This window comes from Scomber scombrus, chromosome 4 (genome assembly GCF_963691925.1).
Source record: "Scomber scombrus chromosome 4, fScoSco1.1, whole genome shotgun sequence".
Lineage (NCBI taxonomy): Eukaryota > Metazoa > Chordata > Actinopteri > Scombriformes > Scombridae > Scomber > Scomber scombrus.
Genome location: NC_084973.1, coordinates 32,164,400 through 32,183,785, shown reverse-complemented (window position 1 = coordinate 32,183,785; position 19,386 = coordinate 32,164,400). Strand labels below are relative to the sequence as shown.

At 38.8% G+C, this 19,386-nt stretch overlaps 1 protein-coding gene across 1 annotated transcript; it reads left to right on the top strand.

The window, feature by feature from the left end:
- Positions 1 to 972: 972 nt before the first annotated feature.
- On the top strand, positions 973 to 19,006 carry LOC133979433 (protein HIRA). The gene is made up of 25 exons (XM_062417943.1): positions 973 to 1,009; positions 2,899 to 2,961; positions 3,659 to 3,769; positions 5,793 to 5,883; positions 6,422 to 6,516; positions 6,631 to 6,726; positions 7,469 to 7,629; positions 7,756 to 7,923; positions 8,024 to 8,137; positions 8,685 to 8,755; positions 8,881 to 8,986; positions 9,815 to 10,036; positions 10,346 to 10,431; positions 10,928 to 11,128; positions 11,220 to 11,363; positions 11,460 to 11,676; positions 11,991 to 12,098; positions 12,335 to 12,483; positions 13,323 to 13,484; positions 14,165 to 14,223; positions 14,747 to 14,852; positions 15,029 to 15,151; positions 15,322 to 15,485; positions 15,577 to 15,665; positions 17,265 to 19,006. The coding sequence occupies exons 1-25, from the start codon at positions 973 to 975 to the stop codon at positions 17,379 to 17,381; spliced, it is 3,060 nt and encodes a 1,019-aa protein (XP_062273927.1). The 3' UTR covers positions 17,382 to 19,006.
- The last annotated feature ends 380 nt before the right edge of the window (positions 19,007 to 19,386 follow it).

Below are 19,386 nucleotides of genomic sequence, written 5' to 3'. Positions count from 1 at the left end.
CGCTGTAAATGCACAATAAGTCTGAACAGGATCAAATGAAACTTGCCATTTTATTCATTGTGAAACTGAAATATGAACTGTGTCTGTGAATAAAATGTCTGAGATGTTTTGAACGTGTTGTTTTGTGATTTTTCTGCTTTATTATTACGTTAAATTATTAAATTACAGATTGCAGATGGGATTCAAATTATTTTCTTACTTTTATTTCTTTTTTAGGTTGTACTTGTCCACCTGGTTATTAAGTATATCTTTATTCTGATGTTCTTTCTATTTTTACTATCAACTTGTTGTTGCAATAATGTACATTTCCCCATTGTGGGACTAATAAAGGAATTTAAATTAAATAGAAAAATAAAAATAATATTTTCAAACCTGAAAGAAAAATAGCTGTAATACAACTTCCAACAAACTTGTAAAACATACAATTGTTGTATTTTTTGCAGTATTTTTTATGAAAATCAATGTTGAATCTTTGTGTCTCAGAAATTGAGTTTAAATTCTGAGTCTGCGCAGTGCAATTTACTTGACTTTTTCAAAATAAAAGCGGCAACAAGTGAATCCTGTCCCGACCTCACAAAAATGGAGGATTTTTTGCCCTTAATCTTGATTGATCATTATAAACAGAATTAAAACAAACATGAACCTCATGAAAAATTTTACTACTTATTTTATTTACACTACTTTTTAAAAAAATCTACAATATTGCCACTTGATAATTTTATTCTGAAAGCCACTTCCTTTCCGCGGTCAAACTGAACGGGAGCACTTCCTGCTTTTGGCGGTGTCACCTCGTCTGTCGGCCGGGTTTCCTGCTCCTCGCTGCTGCAGAGATGGAGCTGAAGCACAAAAACAGCAAAGTATCGGGCAGAGTTTGAGGAGAAAGAGGAGGTGGTAAAGAAGGAGGAGGGGGTGAAGCTCGGCGTGAATAAGTTTTTATTATAAATATTATTATTATTATTATAATTTAAAAGGATGAAGCTGCTAAAGCCGAGCTGGGTGAGCCACAACGGTAAGAAACAGTGCAGGAATCTGTTGCACCAAGTTGGGGCTTTTGTTATCGGGAGGTGGAGGGAGGTGGTTTAGGGGGGGGGCATGATGGAGGAGGAGGTGGAGGTTGTTTTGACACTTGCTACCCATTTTATTTAGCGTTAATTTAACACATGTTAGTGTTAGTGGTGTCTCTTTTTAATGTGTCGTATCGATCCCTCACTATCAATCAGCTAGCCGGCTAGTTTAGTTAGCTACTACTACCCCCCTACCAAAAAACAGCTAGCTCTTATACCCCCCGTTAGCTTACTTAACCTACATGCTAATTTAACAACCCTCATGTACAAGTTTCTGCCTTTAAAATGACTTATTTTTAATGTGTTTTGAGGCGTTTGATAAACATAAACAGAGGAGCTGCTGAAGAAGTGACACAGCTGTCAGTTAGGAAAGTTAGCCGTTAGTAGACGTTAACCGTTAACTGATTTCAGTTGTTTTAATTTAAAATTCACTTTTAATTTGAATTTTTTGAGCCGTTTGATGAACAAAGATAGCCGTTAGTACCAATCTGAAGCATTACACACATACACACATAACCATGCACACACATCCACACACACACAGCTTCTTCTACCCCCCTATCAATAACAGCTAGCTCTAATACCCCCTGTTAGCTTACTTAACTTACCTGCTAATTTAACAACCCTCACGTACAAGTTTCTGCCTTTAAAATGACTTATTTTAATATATTTTGGGGCCTTTGATAAACATAAACAGAGGAGCTGCTAAAGAAGTGACACAGCTGTCAGTTAGGAAAGTTAGCCGTTAGTAGACGTTAACTGTTAACTGATTCCAGTTGTTTTTATTTACATTATTAAGTAATAATTATAAACTATAAAACATCAGCAGCTGTGAGTGAGTCTCAGTCCAGAAGCTGTTTTAACTCCACAGTGAGGACTAAAGCAAAGCTACACAAACATAGAGTCAATGTTCATAAATTACACAAGATTATACCTGTTTTTAAAAGTGTTTTTAACAATAAAATACAGTATTAAAGATAAAAAATAATAAGAGTCAACGATCACACAAATTACACACCTAAAGATGTTCAGTTTCTAATGTAAAAGCTGCACATTATCACAATGGAAGTGGTGAATGTTTGGCTTTTTTAAATTAAAAAAATAGGTGAAACAATAAGGCGATCAACTTTAATACTTCAATATTATCAATAATGCTAAACATTATAATATGTACTACTAATAATAATCTAAATAGTATATTAATATCCTATCGATTGATTATTGTGTCCGTTGATGAAATCACACAGATGTCAGTTTGGGAAGTTAGCCGTCAGCTGCAGCAAACTCTTCATTTCATTTAACGTTTCACTTTTATTTAATATTTTAGTAATAATTTAAACAATAAAACATCAGCAGCTGTGAGTGTGTCTCAGTCCAGAAGCTGTTTTAACTCCACAGTGAGGACGAAAGCAAAGCTACACAAACATAGAGTCAAAGTTCACAAGTTACACAAGATTATTCTTCATATATACGAGCTCAAACATACCTGCTTTTAAGAGTGGTGTTTACATTAAGAGATAAGCTAAAGAATAACAAGAGTAAACAAACACTCTAACAGATGTTTAGATTATGATGTAAAAGCAGTAAATAATTACAGTGGAAGTGGTGAGAATTGTGATTTTCCATCAGGCTCAGTGAAGTTACTGTGACATTCATTGTTGTGGTTCCATATAATGTTTTGTCCTTCAGTAACTTACTACGCATTGTTCTGCTCTGAATTGTTGTCATTCATCAGTCGGGCTTCAGCGTCCGTCTGTTGTGTCAGTTATTATATTAAAAGTGAGATATTGAATATAATCTAATTCATGCTCTGTGTTGTGTTCTTTCTTTACAGGCAAACCCATATTTTCAGTTGATATTCATCCTGATGGGACAAAATTTGCAACTGGAGGGCAAGGTAAGACATGCGCGCACACACGCATACACACAAACACACACACAGTGGGATTTGGTGCATTTGTCTTGTATAGTTAAAGTCTGGTCTGGGCGATATGACCAAAATCCTCCTATCCAGATAACAACATATATCCTGATAAAACACATTTTAATTGAATAAATAGTTGATCCTCGCCCCTCCATCTCTCACCACTATCTGTCCATCTTTAGCTGGATTAAATTCAGTTGCTCTTCTTGATTTTTTACTCTGGTTCATCTCAGTAATCTAACATGTATGTAATGTAATCTGACCAAAATATTGGCGTAAAGAGTGTGAATAAACTATATCCATATTAACAATAACGTCCGTATCGTCCTGCATCTCCTATGAAATCATATCCACTTATCTTAAAAAGTCGATACATCGCACAGCCTTAATTCTCAGTGTGTATTTATAGCAGCTGTAGCTCAGGTGGGAGAGAAGTTTCACCTTTAAACATAGTTTTTAACCCTGACACATGTCAAATTGTCTCCATCGTATGTGTACAGGAGAAATGCTGCTGAATTAAAGTTAGTGATTTTAATTAGTAGTCAGATTAATGTGCATTCATCCACCTGCTGCAGTAAGATAGGTTTTTTTTTGCTTGCTATTTATACGGAGGGGAAAATGTATGATGTAGATAATCTGCTGAATGATGTACATGTGATGTTGTTTCCAGGGGAGGATTCGGGGAAGGTGATGATCTGGAACATGGCGCCTGTCCTCCGAGACGAGGACGAGAAGAACGAGAATATTCCCAAGATGCTTTGCCAGATGGACAATCACTTAGGTAACAAAGCCTCCCTCAGTAAACTGCATCTGTGTTCATGTTAATTAACACAAATATAGAAGTCAGTTGACTGCTGTGAACACTGGAATCACGTCTGCTGCGACTAAATCTACAGATAACCAAACCAGTTTAATCTGTAGGAATAAGACTGGATGACATGTTGTCCTTCACACTGAAAAAGTAAAAGTCCACATGAACAGCTGGTGTTTTAGATCAGTCTCGGTTGCAGAAACATCTTTAAGTGAAAAATCTAAGTTAATTAAGATTTTTCTCATACAGACTTACTTATGTTTACCTTCATAGTTTAGGTGTGTGTGTAACACCATCTGTGAGAGAACAGTTAAAAAAGACTGACTCTGTTAATCAGCTGTAAGGGCCGTCCACACTGAGAACGATTACTATACCTATAACTTTAACTATAATGACAACGATGTGAGCATCCACACTGAGAAGGATAACATCCTGTAAACAGCTGTGTCCAGTACACACTGACTGCTCCAGCTGTGTCTGCAGCTTATTATTGATGAGCTGTCACTGCTGCTCTACTTTGTACGCAGGAATAAAAAGAAAAGCAGCAGAGTTCAGAGCTGGGTGCTGATTCAGTGTGTTGATCAGAAGTATTTCATTTTGATTGACAGTCAGTGTTTTTATCGTTCATCAAATCGCTCTGAAAGTGATTCCAACCATATCATTCTCCTCTATCGTTATCATTGTAGTTGTGGTGTGAACTCCTCCATCCACTCCAATGAGAACGACATTTAAAACCATATATTTATAAGTTATCATTCTCAGTGTGGACGGACCTTTAGCTTAAATAACTGCGAGTGTCACACTTCTGTTTTTTGAGGATCCAAAATTGATGACAGCACCAATCACTTCTGTTATTGGACTATATCCAGTCCTTTAGCTCTCTGTTTAAATCTCTTCTGACACAGACTCTATGAGTAAAGTTTACTGTGAACACAAGCAGTGGAGGATTTTTTTTATTTATGATTAGTTAAAATCAGTAAATGTCTTATAAATCATTTCTTTAATAATGATCGACAGTCAGGTGTGGGATCCAGCATCTTCCTTCAGCTCTTCTTTAGTGTCTCATTGATATTCTGATTTAATAAAACAGACATTTTTTAATATATAAAAGCCAAATAATTTAATTTACGTGCTGTATTATTTCTCCCACAGTCATTCCTGCCAGTACCAGGCTGAGTTGTGCTGTATTTAATTACTCATTATGATTTATAAATAACTGTTGACCTCTTTACAGCCTGTAAACAGCTCTTCTCTCCACATGTTTAACTCCTGCTGTAAAAACACATTCTGCTCTTCAATCAGCACCAAACCTCCTGCTTTTATTCATTTAGTCTTCTATCAGTAAGGCTGCTTCTGTGACTTCTATCCTACATTTAAATGTATTGTTGGTACTGTTGTAACCATAGTAACAGCATTGACTCATCAGCAGCAAAGAGTTTAGAGATAAATGAAAGAATCAGAAGGTAAAAACGTGTGAAGATAAACTGTTTCCTGTGCTGACAGCTGCTCCTGAACGCAGCATGTCTCCTAGTGCTGCTGTTAATGTTTGTTAAGGATCAGGAACAAAAAATATATATGTGATAAAATAATGAACCTCTACACAGTAAGCATAATAAGTCAATAAGGTAAGTAAATAATAGAGAGATAAAAAAGATAAAGTGAGCAGTGCAGTGTAGCATACAATAGAATCTCACAGACATTACATCCCGCCCTGAAGGATATTAAATAAAAAGTTAAAATCGTAATAAAAGTAGCAGCAGATGATGGTAGAGATGTGAATATGAAAACATATTCATTTGTTCATCATTGATAAAAAAAACTCAATCTGCTGCAGAATGAGAGGAAGACAACAGATTCAACAATATGAGAAGCTCACGCTGCTGCTGTTACTATTAACATCCTTCATAACTGCCGACTCAGCAGAAAGTCAGCAGGAGTCACGTTTTTAGAACCTCAGTAAGCAGAAGTGTGTGTGTGTGTTGTGTCTCCGCAGCGTGTGTGAACTGTGTGCGCTGGTCAAACAACGGGCTGTACCTGGCGTCAGGAGGAGACGACAAGCTGGTCATGGTGTGGAAGAGAGCTGCGTAAGTACACACACACACACACAATGGGAGCCCAACTGATATTGGATTTATCGGGTGATGCGGTGAAGTGATCCCTCAATGTGGTTATCAAACACTTATGATATATATATATATATATATATATATATATATATATATATATATATATATATATATATATATATATATATATATATATATGTATAATGATCTGACACAGTAAACTTCACTGTGAATTTAATGATTATAATTACCTTTACGCATTAAAAAAATGCATATAATTCACTTGAATTGCTGCTTTTATACCTTTTTAAAAAAAATCAGCACATATCAGACAACATATACAGCAATACCGATATAGCTGTGATAGGTTGATATCAGCTGATAATTATATAATAATCAGCTTGAGTCTTAAGGATTTGGAATAAAAGGACGTTTTTTTCAGAGTTTGTGCAGTTTTAAATGAATTGTAGAAACGTTTTGATGTGAACAGTCAGAGCTGGTGGTTGTTGATGTTTGATAGAGTGTGTGTGTGTGTGTGTGTGTGTTTCCTCTGCAGATTCATCGGTCCCAGCACAGTGTTCGGGTCGAGCAGTAAGCTGGCCAACGTGGAGCAGTGGAGGTGTGTGACCATCCTGAGGAACCACACTGGAGGTATAAAACACACTTTTACATTTATTATGTCTACAAAGAATGCACACTGTCTGTGGACTCAGATGTATTTATATACGTGTGTGTGTTTGTGTGTGTGTGTGTGTGTGTGTGTAGACGTGATGGACGTGGCTTGGTCTCCGCACGACGTTTGGCTGGCTTCCTGCAGCGTCGACAACACCATCGTCATCTGGAACGCTCGCAAATTCCCAGGTAAGAGACACAGAGAGAAAGACACATGGAGAGAAAGAGAGAGAGAGACGGAGAGACTCACAGAGAGAAAGAGAGAGACGGAGAGAGACAGAGAGACTCACAGAGAGAGACAGAGAGAAAGAAAGAGAGACAGAGAGAGCTCATCCTGTCATCAGTGTAGCATTAATTCAACAAGAAGAGGAAAAAAAACTAAATTTTAAATCATTTTTTGTCACATAAAAGAAAAAGAAAGAACGCTCACACTTTTCTATTTGACCACAAGTCATCATATTTGTGGGAAGAAAAGTTTTAAGTCAGATACATTTTTAAAAAGTAATTCAACTGAAATTGTGGAGAAGCTGCAGACATTTTCTGAGTGATGGATCTTAAACATGATGCTCTGCTGCTGAGCCCAATCTGTAACCATTCAATTACATTACATATTAAAAAAACCCAACCTGTTATGCAATGTATAAAAAAGTCATCACAACTTCCAAAAAAAGTTACTATTCTGTTTAAAACCCTGTGTTTACAATGTATTGCATACATTTAAATTGAAGGAATTATTGTTACAATCAGACCAAAATATGATAGAATTGAAAATGAATTCATATCTTTCTAATAGAAAGGTTTTGTATTTAACGTGGTGAAATCCTGTTTTCTCCTTCTAAAAACTAACGATCATCACTAAATCATTATCCAGTCCAGCGGGTCAGTAGAGCAGAGATGTCTGACCTCTCTGTGTGTTTTCTTGTCTCTTCAGAGATGGTGACGTGTCTTCGGGGACACACTGGGCTGGTTAAAGGTCTGACGTGGGACCCTGTAGGGAAGTACATCGCCTCCCAGGCCGACGACCACAGCCTCAAAGTGTGGAGGACGGTGGACTGGCAGATGGAGGCCAACATCACCAAACCCTTCAATGAGGTACGGTCGCTCCCAGAGGCTGTTGCTATAGGAACAGAGCACATATTGTTCTGGTTATATTAATATAAGTAGATATTGGTGGCTACTTAAAGGAAGAGTGTGAGTAATGTTTGTTCTCTGTCTCAGTGTGGAGGGACGACTCATGTCCTGCGTCTGTCCTGGTCTCCGGACGGTCAGTACCTGGTGTCGGCTCACGCCATGAACAACTCCGGCCCCACCGCTCAGATCGTAGAGAGAGACGGCTGGAAGACCAACATGGACTTTGTGGGCCACCGTAAAGCCGTGACCGTAGTGGTGAGCGCTCTTTAACTTTAGAGATTTAAAAAACACACACATTGCTTTTTTAATGTAATTTTTTTAATGCATGTTCTGGTTCTGCTTTCTGTTTGTGTAGAAATTCAACCCAAAGATTTTTAAGAAGAAGCAGAAGAACGGCAGCTCTCCGAAGCCCAGCTGTCCGTACTGCTGCTGCGCCGTCGGCAGCAAAGACCGATCGCTCTCCGTCTGGGTCAGTTCACACTAAAGTTTCATCAGTAGTGAAGGAAATGATTACACATATAATGTCTGTTCTTAAGAAGAAGGTATTTTATTTTATTTTTTATCTTAATGTCACAGATGTGGTTTATTTTATTCTTTGACTTTATTGGTGAAATAATGTGACAAACATCGACTGACATAGAGACACAGTGACCGAGCAGAGATGAACAATAACAGACAGACATCAGACAGTTAGATGGTGAAGAGTAGGAAGTGTTGTGGGTGAGAAAGAAGGTATTTTTTTGATATTTGTTCCTTTTCAGCTTCCTCAGAGATAATAAAAACTAACTAAATACAACTCCCTGATTTCCCCTTTAGCTCATTGAGTTGTTGTTGTTGTTGAGTGTGAAGAAAGCAAACATCAGACTGAGCTGTTAAATTTGGGTATTTCTGGTTTCAGCAAATTCATTCGTCCATTTTAGTTGAATTGTGTTTTAAAAAAAACCCATTTCGGTTCATTTCTAGTAAGTAAAACTGTCGTAATTGTGATACTAACTTAATCTCTCTGTTCTGTCCAGCTGACCTCTCTGAAGCGCCCCCTGGTGGTCATCCATGATCTGTTTGATAAATCAATTATGGACATATCCTGGTGAGTTTTAAACAGGCCTTACAAGTCAGCTATTATAATATTATTATTGTATTATGTTCCTGATATCACACATTCAGTCCAATGATTCATCAAAAAATGTGTGTGTGTGTGTGTGTGTGTCTCAGGACTCTGACAGGTCTGGGGATGTTGGTGTGTTCGATGGACGGTACCGTGGCCTACCTGGACTTCTCATTGGATGAACTGGGAGACCCGCTGAGTGAGGAGGAGAAGGTGAGACACACATCATGTGAAAGCAGCAGCAGTTAAAAAATATAATATTGTTAATTTCACAACTTTAAATTACTGGACCACAGATGTCTCCTCCTTCACTGTAAAGTTTTATTAGAGTGTTTCATCTGGTGTTGGGTTTGATATTACTGCATTTATAAATAAATGCATGAAAGCAGACTTCTGCTGGCCAAGGCGGCTAACTTACGGCTAGCTCTCTGCTAAATTAAAGGAGGATGAAATCATTTAAATGTGCGACTTTTCTAGACTTTACAAATGTTATCAGACCAAATGGATCAAAATCAGGTGGTGAAACATTTGATCCACCTTTTAACAGGGACAGCAGTAGTGATACAGTAGGCTGCATTAGAGCCTACAATAATAATAATAATGACAATAACTTCATTTATTGCACCTTTCCTAATGAAATGCAGCTCAAAGTGTTTTACATTTGAAACAATAGAACAAGAAAACAGGTGCAGAAAGTTAAATTCAACAACATAGATTAAAAAACATGAAAACAAAGAAGATAAAGTCAGACTGTTTTTTGTTTTTTTTAAAGGAAACTAAATAAAAAAGTCTAAAAAACAAGATAAACAACAGATTAATTAAAAGCTCTGTGATGTAAGCACATGTCAACAGTGTTTTTGTAATTACTCTCACTGCCAGAAGGGGGAGACAAAACTCCTGCACTGCACCTTTAAGTTCCCAAATCACACTTGTTTAAGTTTCATGCTGGATCACGTTTTACTCCAAACTAGTTGTGATGTCATGTTATTTTGTTCCCTCCATCATTAAATCTCTCTTTCTCTTTCTCTCCCTGTCATGCAGAACACCATCCATCAGAACATCTACGGTAAGAGTCTGGCCATCACCAGCACCGAGGCTCAGCTCTCCACCACCATCATCGAGAACCCAGAGATGCTCAAATACCAGCAGGAGAGGCAGACCACTGCTCAGACACATTCAGGACCAGCTGGTGTCGGACCTGAAGCCTCCACCCCCAAACTGAACAGCGTGATGAACGGAGAGTCTCTGGAGGACATCAGGAAGGTGGGAACAGGAAGGAGGAAACAGTAGTGTTAAATAAAGTAGCTCAAACATAGAATAAATACAATATATACAATCAAGTCAAATACAACTTTATTAAATAAGTGCATCAGGTTAAAGATGACTGATAGAACAGCTGGTTAAAGACTAAAGTTAAAGTTTTTAGCTTTCTTTTTAATCATAATTTTATACACTATATGAATTAATATAAAATCAGGTAATTTATATGAAAACGTTTCCATGCTTTCTGTTTCTGCTGAGAGGAAAATATTTAGTTTACCTTTTGTTACTAATGTTTTTGTGGTGTTGCAGAACCTCCTGAAGAAGCAGGTGGAGACGAGAACGGCCGACGGCAGAAGACGAATCACACCGCTGTGCATCGCTCAGCTGGACACAGGGTAAGAAAACATGAAGAGATTCACATCATTTAAGATCATTAACTGTGATCAGTAGTGTAGCCCGACTGATACTGACTTTCTGAGGCTGATAGAGCGATCAGAGCTGATACACAGTCCTCCTGGACACCTGCAGCTAAAGAAGAAGACTCTTATTAACTCAGTTAGGCTGAATACAGTTTGGACCCAGTCCCACTCAGGTCCTGGGTCAGGTCTCAGTTACTAGGAGCCCAGCAAACCTATAAAAACCTCAATAAAAAATGACCCCCAGCCCAGGTTCCTCTCAACAGCAGCAGTAACAGTAGAGGTTGTTGTAGAACTAGTAGTGGTAGTAGAGGAGGTAGTAGTGGTAGTAATAGCAGCAGTAGTAGTAGTAGTAGTAGTAGTAGAGGCAGTAGTATTAATGGTTCTAGTCATAGTGGTAGTAGTACAAACTGCAGTAGTTGACCGTCTGTCTCTCTTTCTTTCTCTCTTTCTTTCTTCCTTTCTTTCCTCTCAGGGATTTCTCTCCAGCTCTGTTTAACAGCGCTCCCATCCTGCCGTCTGGATCGTCGATGTCCAACCAGCTGACCTCTCAGCTCAGCTCTGACTCCAGCCCAGGTCAGGCCTCCTCTCTGGGGCTGCGGCCCGGCCACGACTCCATGCTCAACTTACCTCCACCCAACAGCACCAGCAAGGGTCTGGAGGACAACAAGGACGGGTACACAGCCCAGTTTAATGTCCCTCCTCCTGTTATCTATCTTTGATTTCTCTCTTCTTCTATTTATATTTCTGGTTTCTTTATCTTCCAGTGTGAAGTCCACTCTGCTGCTCACTTCTGCCTCCAAGATAGAGCCGATGAAAGCTCTGGACTCCCGCTTCACAGAGAGGTCAAAGGCCACGCCGGGCGTCACTGCTGCCATCACCTCCACCACAGGACTGTCTCCTCTGGACAGGTGATTGCTGCAATATGAGTGAAACTGTGCAATAAATACGGTGCAAATCATGAAGGAAATACTAAAAGCAAATGTTCCTTTCTGTCTGTTTCTCAGGACAAAAGACGGCATCTCCGCCCTGAAAGACATCAAGTCCAAAGAAGACACCAGCAGCGACAGCGAGGACAAGATGGCCGCCATCAACAAGAATCTGTCGTTCACCAAGAGGAAAACCGACATGCTGATGGACGGAGGAGAGGTGGTGGAGAAGAGGAAAAAGGGACGGCCCAGGAAAGACAAGATGGCCACTACGGTCGCCCAGCCCTTCACTCAGGTAGAGAGATCAGCTCAACTCTTATTCTTTGTTTTAGTCATTAAAATATTAACAAAGCAGAGAGTAAGAATCATTTTAGGAAGTAAGGAGGGAAAACATGGTTTGAAATACATGGCAGTAGTAGTAGTAGTAGTAGTAGTAGTAGTAGTAGTAGAGGCAGAATTAAGTGTTTTAATCCAGAATTTTTGGGGCTTTTTTTAATCCAAGCTAAAAAAAAGTTCAGTTAAAGCTCCTTGAAATGTTAGAGCAGATGTTTGGAGACAGATGCTGAAGATAACCCTCCTCTTCCTCCTCTTCCTCTTCCTCCCTCTCAGATTACTCCTCCAGCAGAGCGGGAGCCCAGCAGGGTGGCAGCTCCTCCGCCTCCCGTCGCTACTCTCAAACTTCCAACGCCGAGCATCAAGAAGTCCTTCAGCCTGCAGGTAACAATCACAGTGTTAGTTTATACTGGAGTTTATGATCCATCAGTTAGACTTTATTATATTTTAGGAGCACATCAATCAATCAGTTCATCAGATTGTATTTGTATCGCACTTTTTATGACTCAATAAAAACAGGAAGTGAGGAAACGCTGTCATAACTCCATAAGATAGGATAAAAAATGTAAGAATTCAAATGTTTTTATATTAAACTCTTAATGTAAAATGTGTGTGTGTAGGTGAGCATGGAGCCCTCGGTGTTCGTGGAGGTGGAGAACGAGGTGTCGGTGGTCGCGGGTTCAAAGCTCAGCCAGCTGAGATGCTCCAGAGACGGAAGAGACTGGAACACACTGCTGCCAAGCTCAGTGGTCACTGCTGCAGGGAGCAGGTAACACACACACACACATACACACACACACACACACACACATATACACACACATACATTTCATACACAAACTGCATCTCACCTTCATGGTTGGAATACATAATCACTTATTTTAAAATCAGTTTATATATTAACCAAATTCACAAGATTCACCGTATTTCCTCTAATAGTGGTCTGGGGCTTTATTTACCTTCACTGCAGAGTACCAGGCTTATATTAGAGAGAGGCCTTTATATCTTCTTCTTCTACTATATTTTAGTATGAAGCCTCCTTTTCTGATCTGCTTCTGTTTGCTTTTTGAATTTTGTGTTGCTGCTTTACCAGTAATTACGGTAATCACCACATTTCACCAGAGCCTTCTAGTTATCTCTCACATCAGGGACCCATAAACTGAAACACATTAGACCACATTTATTACAGAAGGTTTATCAAACCCATGATCAGATTATATCATACATTCAGTCACTGTGATGATGCCTATGGATGTAATTATAAAGAAAACTGTTTTATTATTTCTTTTATCTCTCAGCTGATTCTAATTATGTTTTTACAGGAATTGAAACAAAAGATATGACCCTAAAAAGTCAGTTATCTTTAAAAAAACGTTGCATCTGTTTCCTCGAGTATCAAGAACTCTAATATTTCATGTAAAATAGTGTTAAATATAAAAAATGACTGCTTTAAACAGTAACAATAGTTATATGTGTTTTCAGGTTGTAGATGTTTGTGGTTTCAGAATCATCACACCCTGAAAATACTCCGTAAGCCGTATGAATGAATGTGTAATAAGAGTCACAGATATCTGAACACTTCCTCTTCCTCCTCCTCCTCTTCCTCAGTGACGTCATCGCCGTCGCCTGTCAGGACAGGATGTTGTCGGTCTTCTCTTCCTGCGGCCGGCGGCTCCTTCCTGCCATCCAGCTGGCCACGCCGGCCTCAGCGCTGCACTGCTCCCTCCACTTCGTCATGGCGCTGACGGCCGGAGCCACGCTGTTCGTCTGGTCAGTGAAAACATATCAGCTGATTCTCATCATGTTTCTATAGGAAGTGTGCCAAAGTATGACCCTAAAAAGTCAGTTATCCTGTTTCCTTGGGTATCAAGAAGTATTTTAGTAGACTTTATTGTCAATGTACAAGTCATGTTTTCATTGGTTAATTCATCCATCAGTCAATAATAATAATAAACGTTAATATAACAGTAAAGTTTATTTATAGAGCACTCATCAAACTCCAAATTTACAAGGCAGCAAAAAAATACACAAATCATAAAATAATTGCGTCATAAAAGAGAACAAAAGTAAAAAACTGTCCAGTTTGCATCAATTTAATTAAGAATTAGAATAATACTTATTCTCATATACTTATTTTTAACTTAGTTTTTATTCAACTTTATCTCTTTTATTTCATTTTTACTCTTGTTTTGTCTCTTTAATCTGTTTTAACTGAGTTTTTTTTAACTGTAACTTTTAATAAACTTTTTCTCTTCTTCTCTTATTTTTCTTATTACATTTTTTACATGACATTGTTATCATTGTTATTTTCTCTTGCGTGCATTGGTCTCAGTATTTTCTGTTTAATTTGTTCTTTGTTTTTCTTCTTTCATTGTCTTCTGATGTCGGTTGGTGGTTTAATAACATCATTGTGTGTTTGTGTGTGTGTGTGTGTGTGTTTGTGTGTGCAGGGACGTTCAGAAGCAGAAAGCTCTGGTGAAGAACGAGTCTCTGCAAACCATTTTAACTGGTGAGGAGCACGTTCAACACTTCATTTCTTTCTTTCCTGGAGGAAGATAACATGTCTCTCAGTGTGTTAGACATGAAGCTGCAGTCAGGACACGATTATCTACTTATTGTCTTATTACTGTTCATGTTTGGGAGAATTAAACATGCTTCAACATGTTAATCAGGCAGCTTTAGACGAGTGTGTAGGTGTATTTTCCAACAGTGGACAGAACCAGGCTAGCTGTTTCCATCTACTTACAGTCTTTATGCTAAGCTAAGCTAACCACATCCAGGCTCCTCAGCTCTCATGTGTAACATAAAGACATCAGCCTGACGTCCATCTTACTCTCAGAAAGAAAGTAAATAAATGTGTTTTACTTTGAGAAGTTTTATTTATAATTAATGTGCATTTAATTAAAAACAAGTGTCTGCAAACAACAGTAGAGCTGCTTTAAAAATGTGTTATTCTGGACGATGCAGAATTCATGTTGGTATCCCTTTTTTTGTGTGTGTTTGTTTGTGTGTGTGTGTATTCGTGTGTCTAGGTGCTGACATCACAGTGTCTCACTCCATGCTGACTCAGCAGGGCGTCCCCGTCATCGGTCTGTCCAACGGGAAGTCGTACTGCTTCAGCTCCTCACTGGAGACGTGGTGAGACTCTGAACCCGACTCTGTGGAGACGGCCGAGGAACATTTTAACTCAAAATATTTAAAGGATTCTTATAAACAACTATTAATTTAACATCAGATGAAATGTATTTGTATTGAAGCTGCAGAACTTCGTCTGAGTGAAGCATTTTAAACATGTTTCTCCGTCTGTCTCTCAGGACTCTGATAGCAGATAAAGGAGACTCTCTGGTCCAGTGTGCTGACTTCAGGAGCTGCCTTCCTACCCAGGATGCACCTGTGTCCTCAGGGCCACTGGCCGTCATGCAGGGGCGCAACCTCAAGTAAGAGAGTTCATGTTTGATGTTAAATGTTTCACTTCTTACCAGATTAAATGTAACAGAGTAAAATAAAACCTGTGTGTGTGTGTGTGTCTCTCTGTCTCTCTGTGTGTCTCTGCGCGTGTGTGTGTGTGTGTGTGTGTGTGTGTCTCTGCGTGTGTGTGTGTGTGCAGCGCTGGGCGGCTGGCGTCGCGGCTCTCCTCCACCCCTCACCACCTGCAGCAGAGCATGACACTGGCCTTCCTGGAGAACCAGCTGGCGTCTGCTCTCACCCTGCAGTCAGCACAGGAGTATCGCTACTGGATGCTCATCTACGCCCGATTCCTCGTCAACGAAGGTACGAAACGCCACAGACAGGCTGCAGAGATACATGTTTCATATCCTGTTTGAGAGATCTAACAATGTGTGTGTGTGTGTTCTCTCTTCAGGCTCAGAGTATCGTCTCAGAGAATTGTGTAAGGAGCTGCTCGGTCCTGTTCATAAATCAGCTGCTACAGCCTGGGACCCCACCACTCTGGTACGACTACACTGATGAATGTGGATAATATAATATCAGAGTATAAATCAAAGTATTTAAATCAAGTACTTGGGTTACTGCAGTATTTCCATGTGATGCTACTTTCTACATCTCAGAGAATAAATGTTCAAATGATCCAATATTTCAGCAAAAAAAAAGAAGAAGAAAAGAAAAGAAAAAAAAGTCCAAAAATTGAAAACACATTTGTGTATCAGAACTTAGTTTTTTCTTCTTTCCTCTCCCATTAATCATCTCACCACCCCTCACATTTATCTGCTGACCCTTTGGAGGGGCCCCACCCCTAGGTTGGGAACCACTGGACTAAACTAGCTAACTGTATATAAAGTAGTGTAAACTAGCTCCACCTCCAGCAGCAACAACAGTAACATGCTGCTCTAACACTGATGCTTCACTATTAATAATCTAATGATGTCATAATAATAATATATCAGTCAGAGGACCAAACCACTACTTTACTGTAATACTGCATACTACATCGCTCATAATACTGCAGTACTTTTACTGTAATACTGCATACTACATCACTCATAATACTGCAGTACTTTTACTGTAATACTGCATACTACATCACTCATAATACTGCAGTACTTTTACTGTAATACCGCATACTACATCACTCATAATACTGCAGTACTTTACTGTAATACTGCATACTACATCACTCATAATACTGCAGTACTTTTACTGTAATACTGCATACTACATCACTCATAATACTGCAGTACTTTTACTGTAATACTGCATACTACATCACTCATAATACTTATGTACTTTTACTGTAATACTGCATACTACATCGCTCATAATACTGCAGTACTTTTACTGTAATACTGCATACTACATCAGTCATAATACTGCAGTACTTTTACTGTAATACTGCATACTACATCGCTCATAATACTGCAGTACTTTTACTGTAATACTGCATACTACATCACTCATAATACTGCAGTACTTTTACTGTAATACTGCATACTACATCACTCATAATACTGCAGTACTTTTACTGTAATACTGCATACTACATCGCTCATAATACTGCAGTACTTTTACTGTAATACTGCATACTACATCACTCATAATACTGCAGTACTTTTACTGTAATACTGCATACTACATCACTCATAATACTGCAGTACTTTTACTGTAATACTGCATACTACATCGCTCATAATACTGCAGTACTTTTACTGTAATACTGCATACTACATCGCTCATAATACTGCAGTACTTTTACTGTAATACTGCATACTACATCACTCATAATACTGCAGTACTTTTACTGTAATACTGCATACTACATCACTCATAATACTTATGTACTTTTACTGTAATACTGCATACTACATCACTCATAATACTGCAGTACTTTTACTGTAATACTGCATACTACATCGCTCATAATACTGCAGTACTTTACTGTGATACTGCATACTACATCGCTCATAATACTGCAGTACTTTTACTTGTTATGGAGTATTTTTACTTTGCTCTCTGTGTACTTTTACTTCAGTAAAGTATCTCAGTACTTCTTACACAAACCCTTCTAACTTTCTCTTCACTACTTTCTGTTTTCAGGGTCTACGTAAGCGAGAGTTACTGCGGGAGGTTTTACCCGTCATCGGTGAAAACCTGCGATTCCAGAGACTTTTCACTGAATACCAGGATCAGCTGGAGCTGCTGCGCAACAAATAACACACACACAAACTGCCACACACACACACACACACACACAAACACAGAGACACACGGACTCACAAACACACTCGGACTCATTGTGAAACTTCGTCCCGGCTCGGGGTAAATACTGACTGCTCTCATCACGTTTGGGAAGCTTGGAACTCTCTCCTGGCTCAAACCTGGAAAAATGACTCCTGGTTGGTTTTTTTCTTCCTGGAGAACTTTTTTTAAAAAAAGCCACGACACAGATTTTGAAGCGCTGGGACTTTGTCAGTGCTGCCGTCACCGTAGGGAGAGATGTGGGTGCTTCTTTTCTTTTTTTTCTAATCACGACTTTGGTTTGAACAGTTTGTCTTTTTGTTTTCTTACTAAATGTGTTGTTTTATGTTTCTTTTCCTGACCTCTCTCTGCACCTCTCTCTCTCTCTCTCTCCTGCCCTCCTAATCATGAAGCTTAAATGATTCCCTTCAGAGAGACGGTGCTATAGAAAGGTGACAGGTTTGGTTCCTGTTAAACTGCCAAAACGCCCCGGTGTGAATCGTAATGAACAGACAGAGCAGCGCTGAGAGGCTCGTTAGAGACAAACAGAAGTGATGATGGATGTATAGAAGCAATATGCTCGTACCAAAGTGATGCCTTTAGACGTTAAGAAGAAGAAGAAGAAACAGTCCTGCACGTGTGAAGTGAAGCAAATGAAGAGCGATGGAAGACTCAAACAGGGTTGTTTTTTACAGGCAGGAGACGATCAATGTGGTCTCACATGAATCTTCCTGATAGGCGTTTTCTGAGTGTAGCGTATTTAAATATGGCACAAAAGAGGCTGAAATTAACAGCAAAGGAAGAAAGATGAGGAATTAAATTCTGATCGACATCTAGGATGGAAGACGGCGACGTTTGATAAAGTAAACGGTTGAAAAAAGAAAGTTTGCTGCTGATTTGAAGCCATGAAAGCATTCACACGTTAGAGCACTTAATATGAGTTTAGAAAATAAAATGTCCAGCTGACTGGTTTATTAAATGTAGACTAAACGACGAGCTCACAGGAATCCCTCGTACATCTGAAGAAGATAGAAGTGGTCCGCTCATTAATCAAACCATCAAATCTATGAATGACTTATTAAACCGAGTTCTTGATATTAAGACATTTTTTTAAACGTTCATTTGAAGCCACGATACAACATGTAAAATATACAGCGTCTGACTTTCTCCTCTAAAAACAAGACGATCGAGTGTTTTCAAGCCGTTCCGTCGATGACTTTTTATTATTATTACTCCGTTGTTTTTTTGGATAAATGAATTAAAAGCCAAATGTAAACTTCATTACGACGTCTCAGATGAAATCATTAACTTCCTGTCTGCAGATGTTCAACAGGAACTTGGCTTTTTCTTAGAAACATCCGTCTTGAGTTCAGACGCAGGATTTTGGGTTGTTTTTTTTGTAGCGGTCATATTTGCATTACACATGATGGAGGTGCGTCATAATCTCTTTTTATATGTTAATGATTTGACTCACACTATGATGATATGACTTCTACTACTACTACTACTTCTGCTGCAGCTTTTTATACTTTAAATCCAACAATAATAGTAGCAGTGGGTTTTTTTTGGATGTGAGCTTCTTTCTTCTTTTTTTTTGGAGATTGAAGCGTCGTCATGCTGTTCCTGAAATCATGTGACCAGGGTTTGATCGGAGAGGGCCAGCAGAGGTGGAAACATGTGTATAGTTATTATTTTTGTGTCTTTTTTGGAGGTTTTTTTGTACATAAGCTGAAAAGCAGAGCTGCAACAGAAACACATCCAAGTCTTTGAAAGGCTAAATAATTCTCTCTCGGTGCATCTCTGTTTGTTTAAAAGAGAAAAAGAAAAAACCACTGCGAGGAAATCAGTTTTTTTGTTTTTTTGTTTTTTCAGGACTAAAAGGGGGAAGTGTTTTGTTTGTTTTTGGGGTTTTTTGTTTTGTGTGTGTGTGTGTGCGTGTGTGCGTCTGACATCCATTAACTTGACATTTTTAACAGGTTTC

Coding starts and splice junctions, on each gene's coding strand:
- LOC133979433 (XM_062417943.1), top strand. CDS start 973: ATGAAGCTGCTAAAGCCGAGCTGGGTGAGCCACAACG. Junction 6,517..6,630: donor CCTGAGGAACCACACTGGAG/GTATAAAACACA, acceptor GTGTGTGTGTAG/ACGTGATGGACGTGGCTTGG. Junction 8,756..8,880: donor TCAATTATGGACATATCCTG/GTGAGTTTTAAA, acceptor TGTGTGTCTCAG/GACTCTGACAGGTCTGGGGA.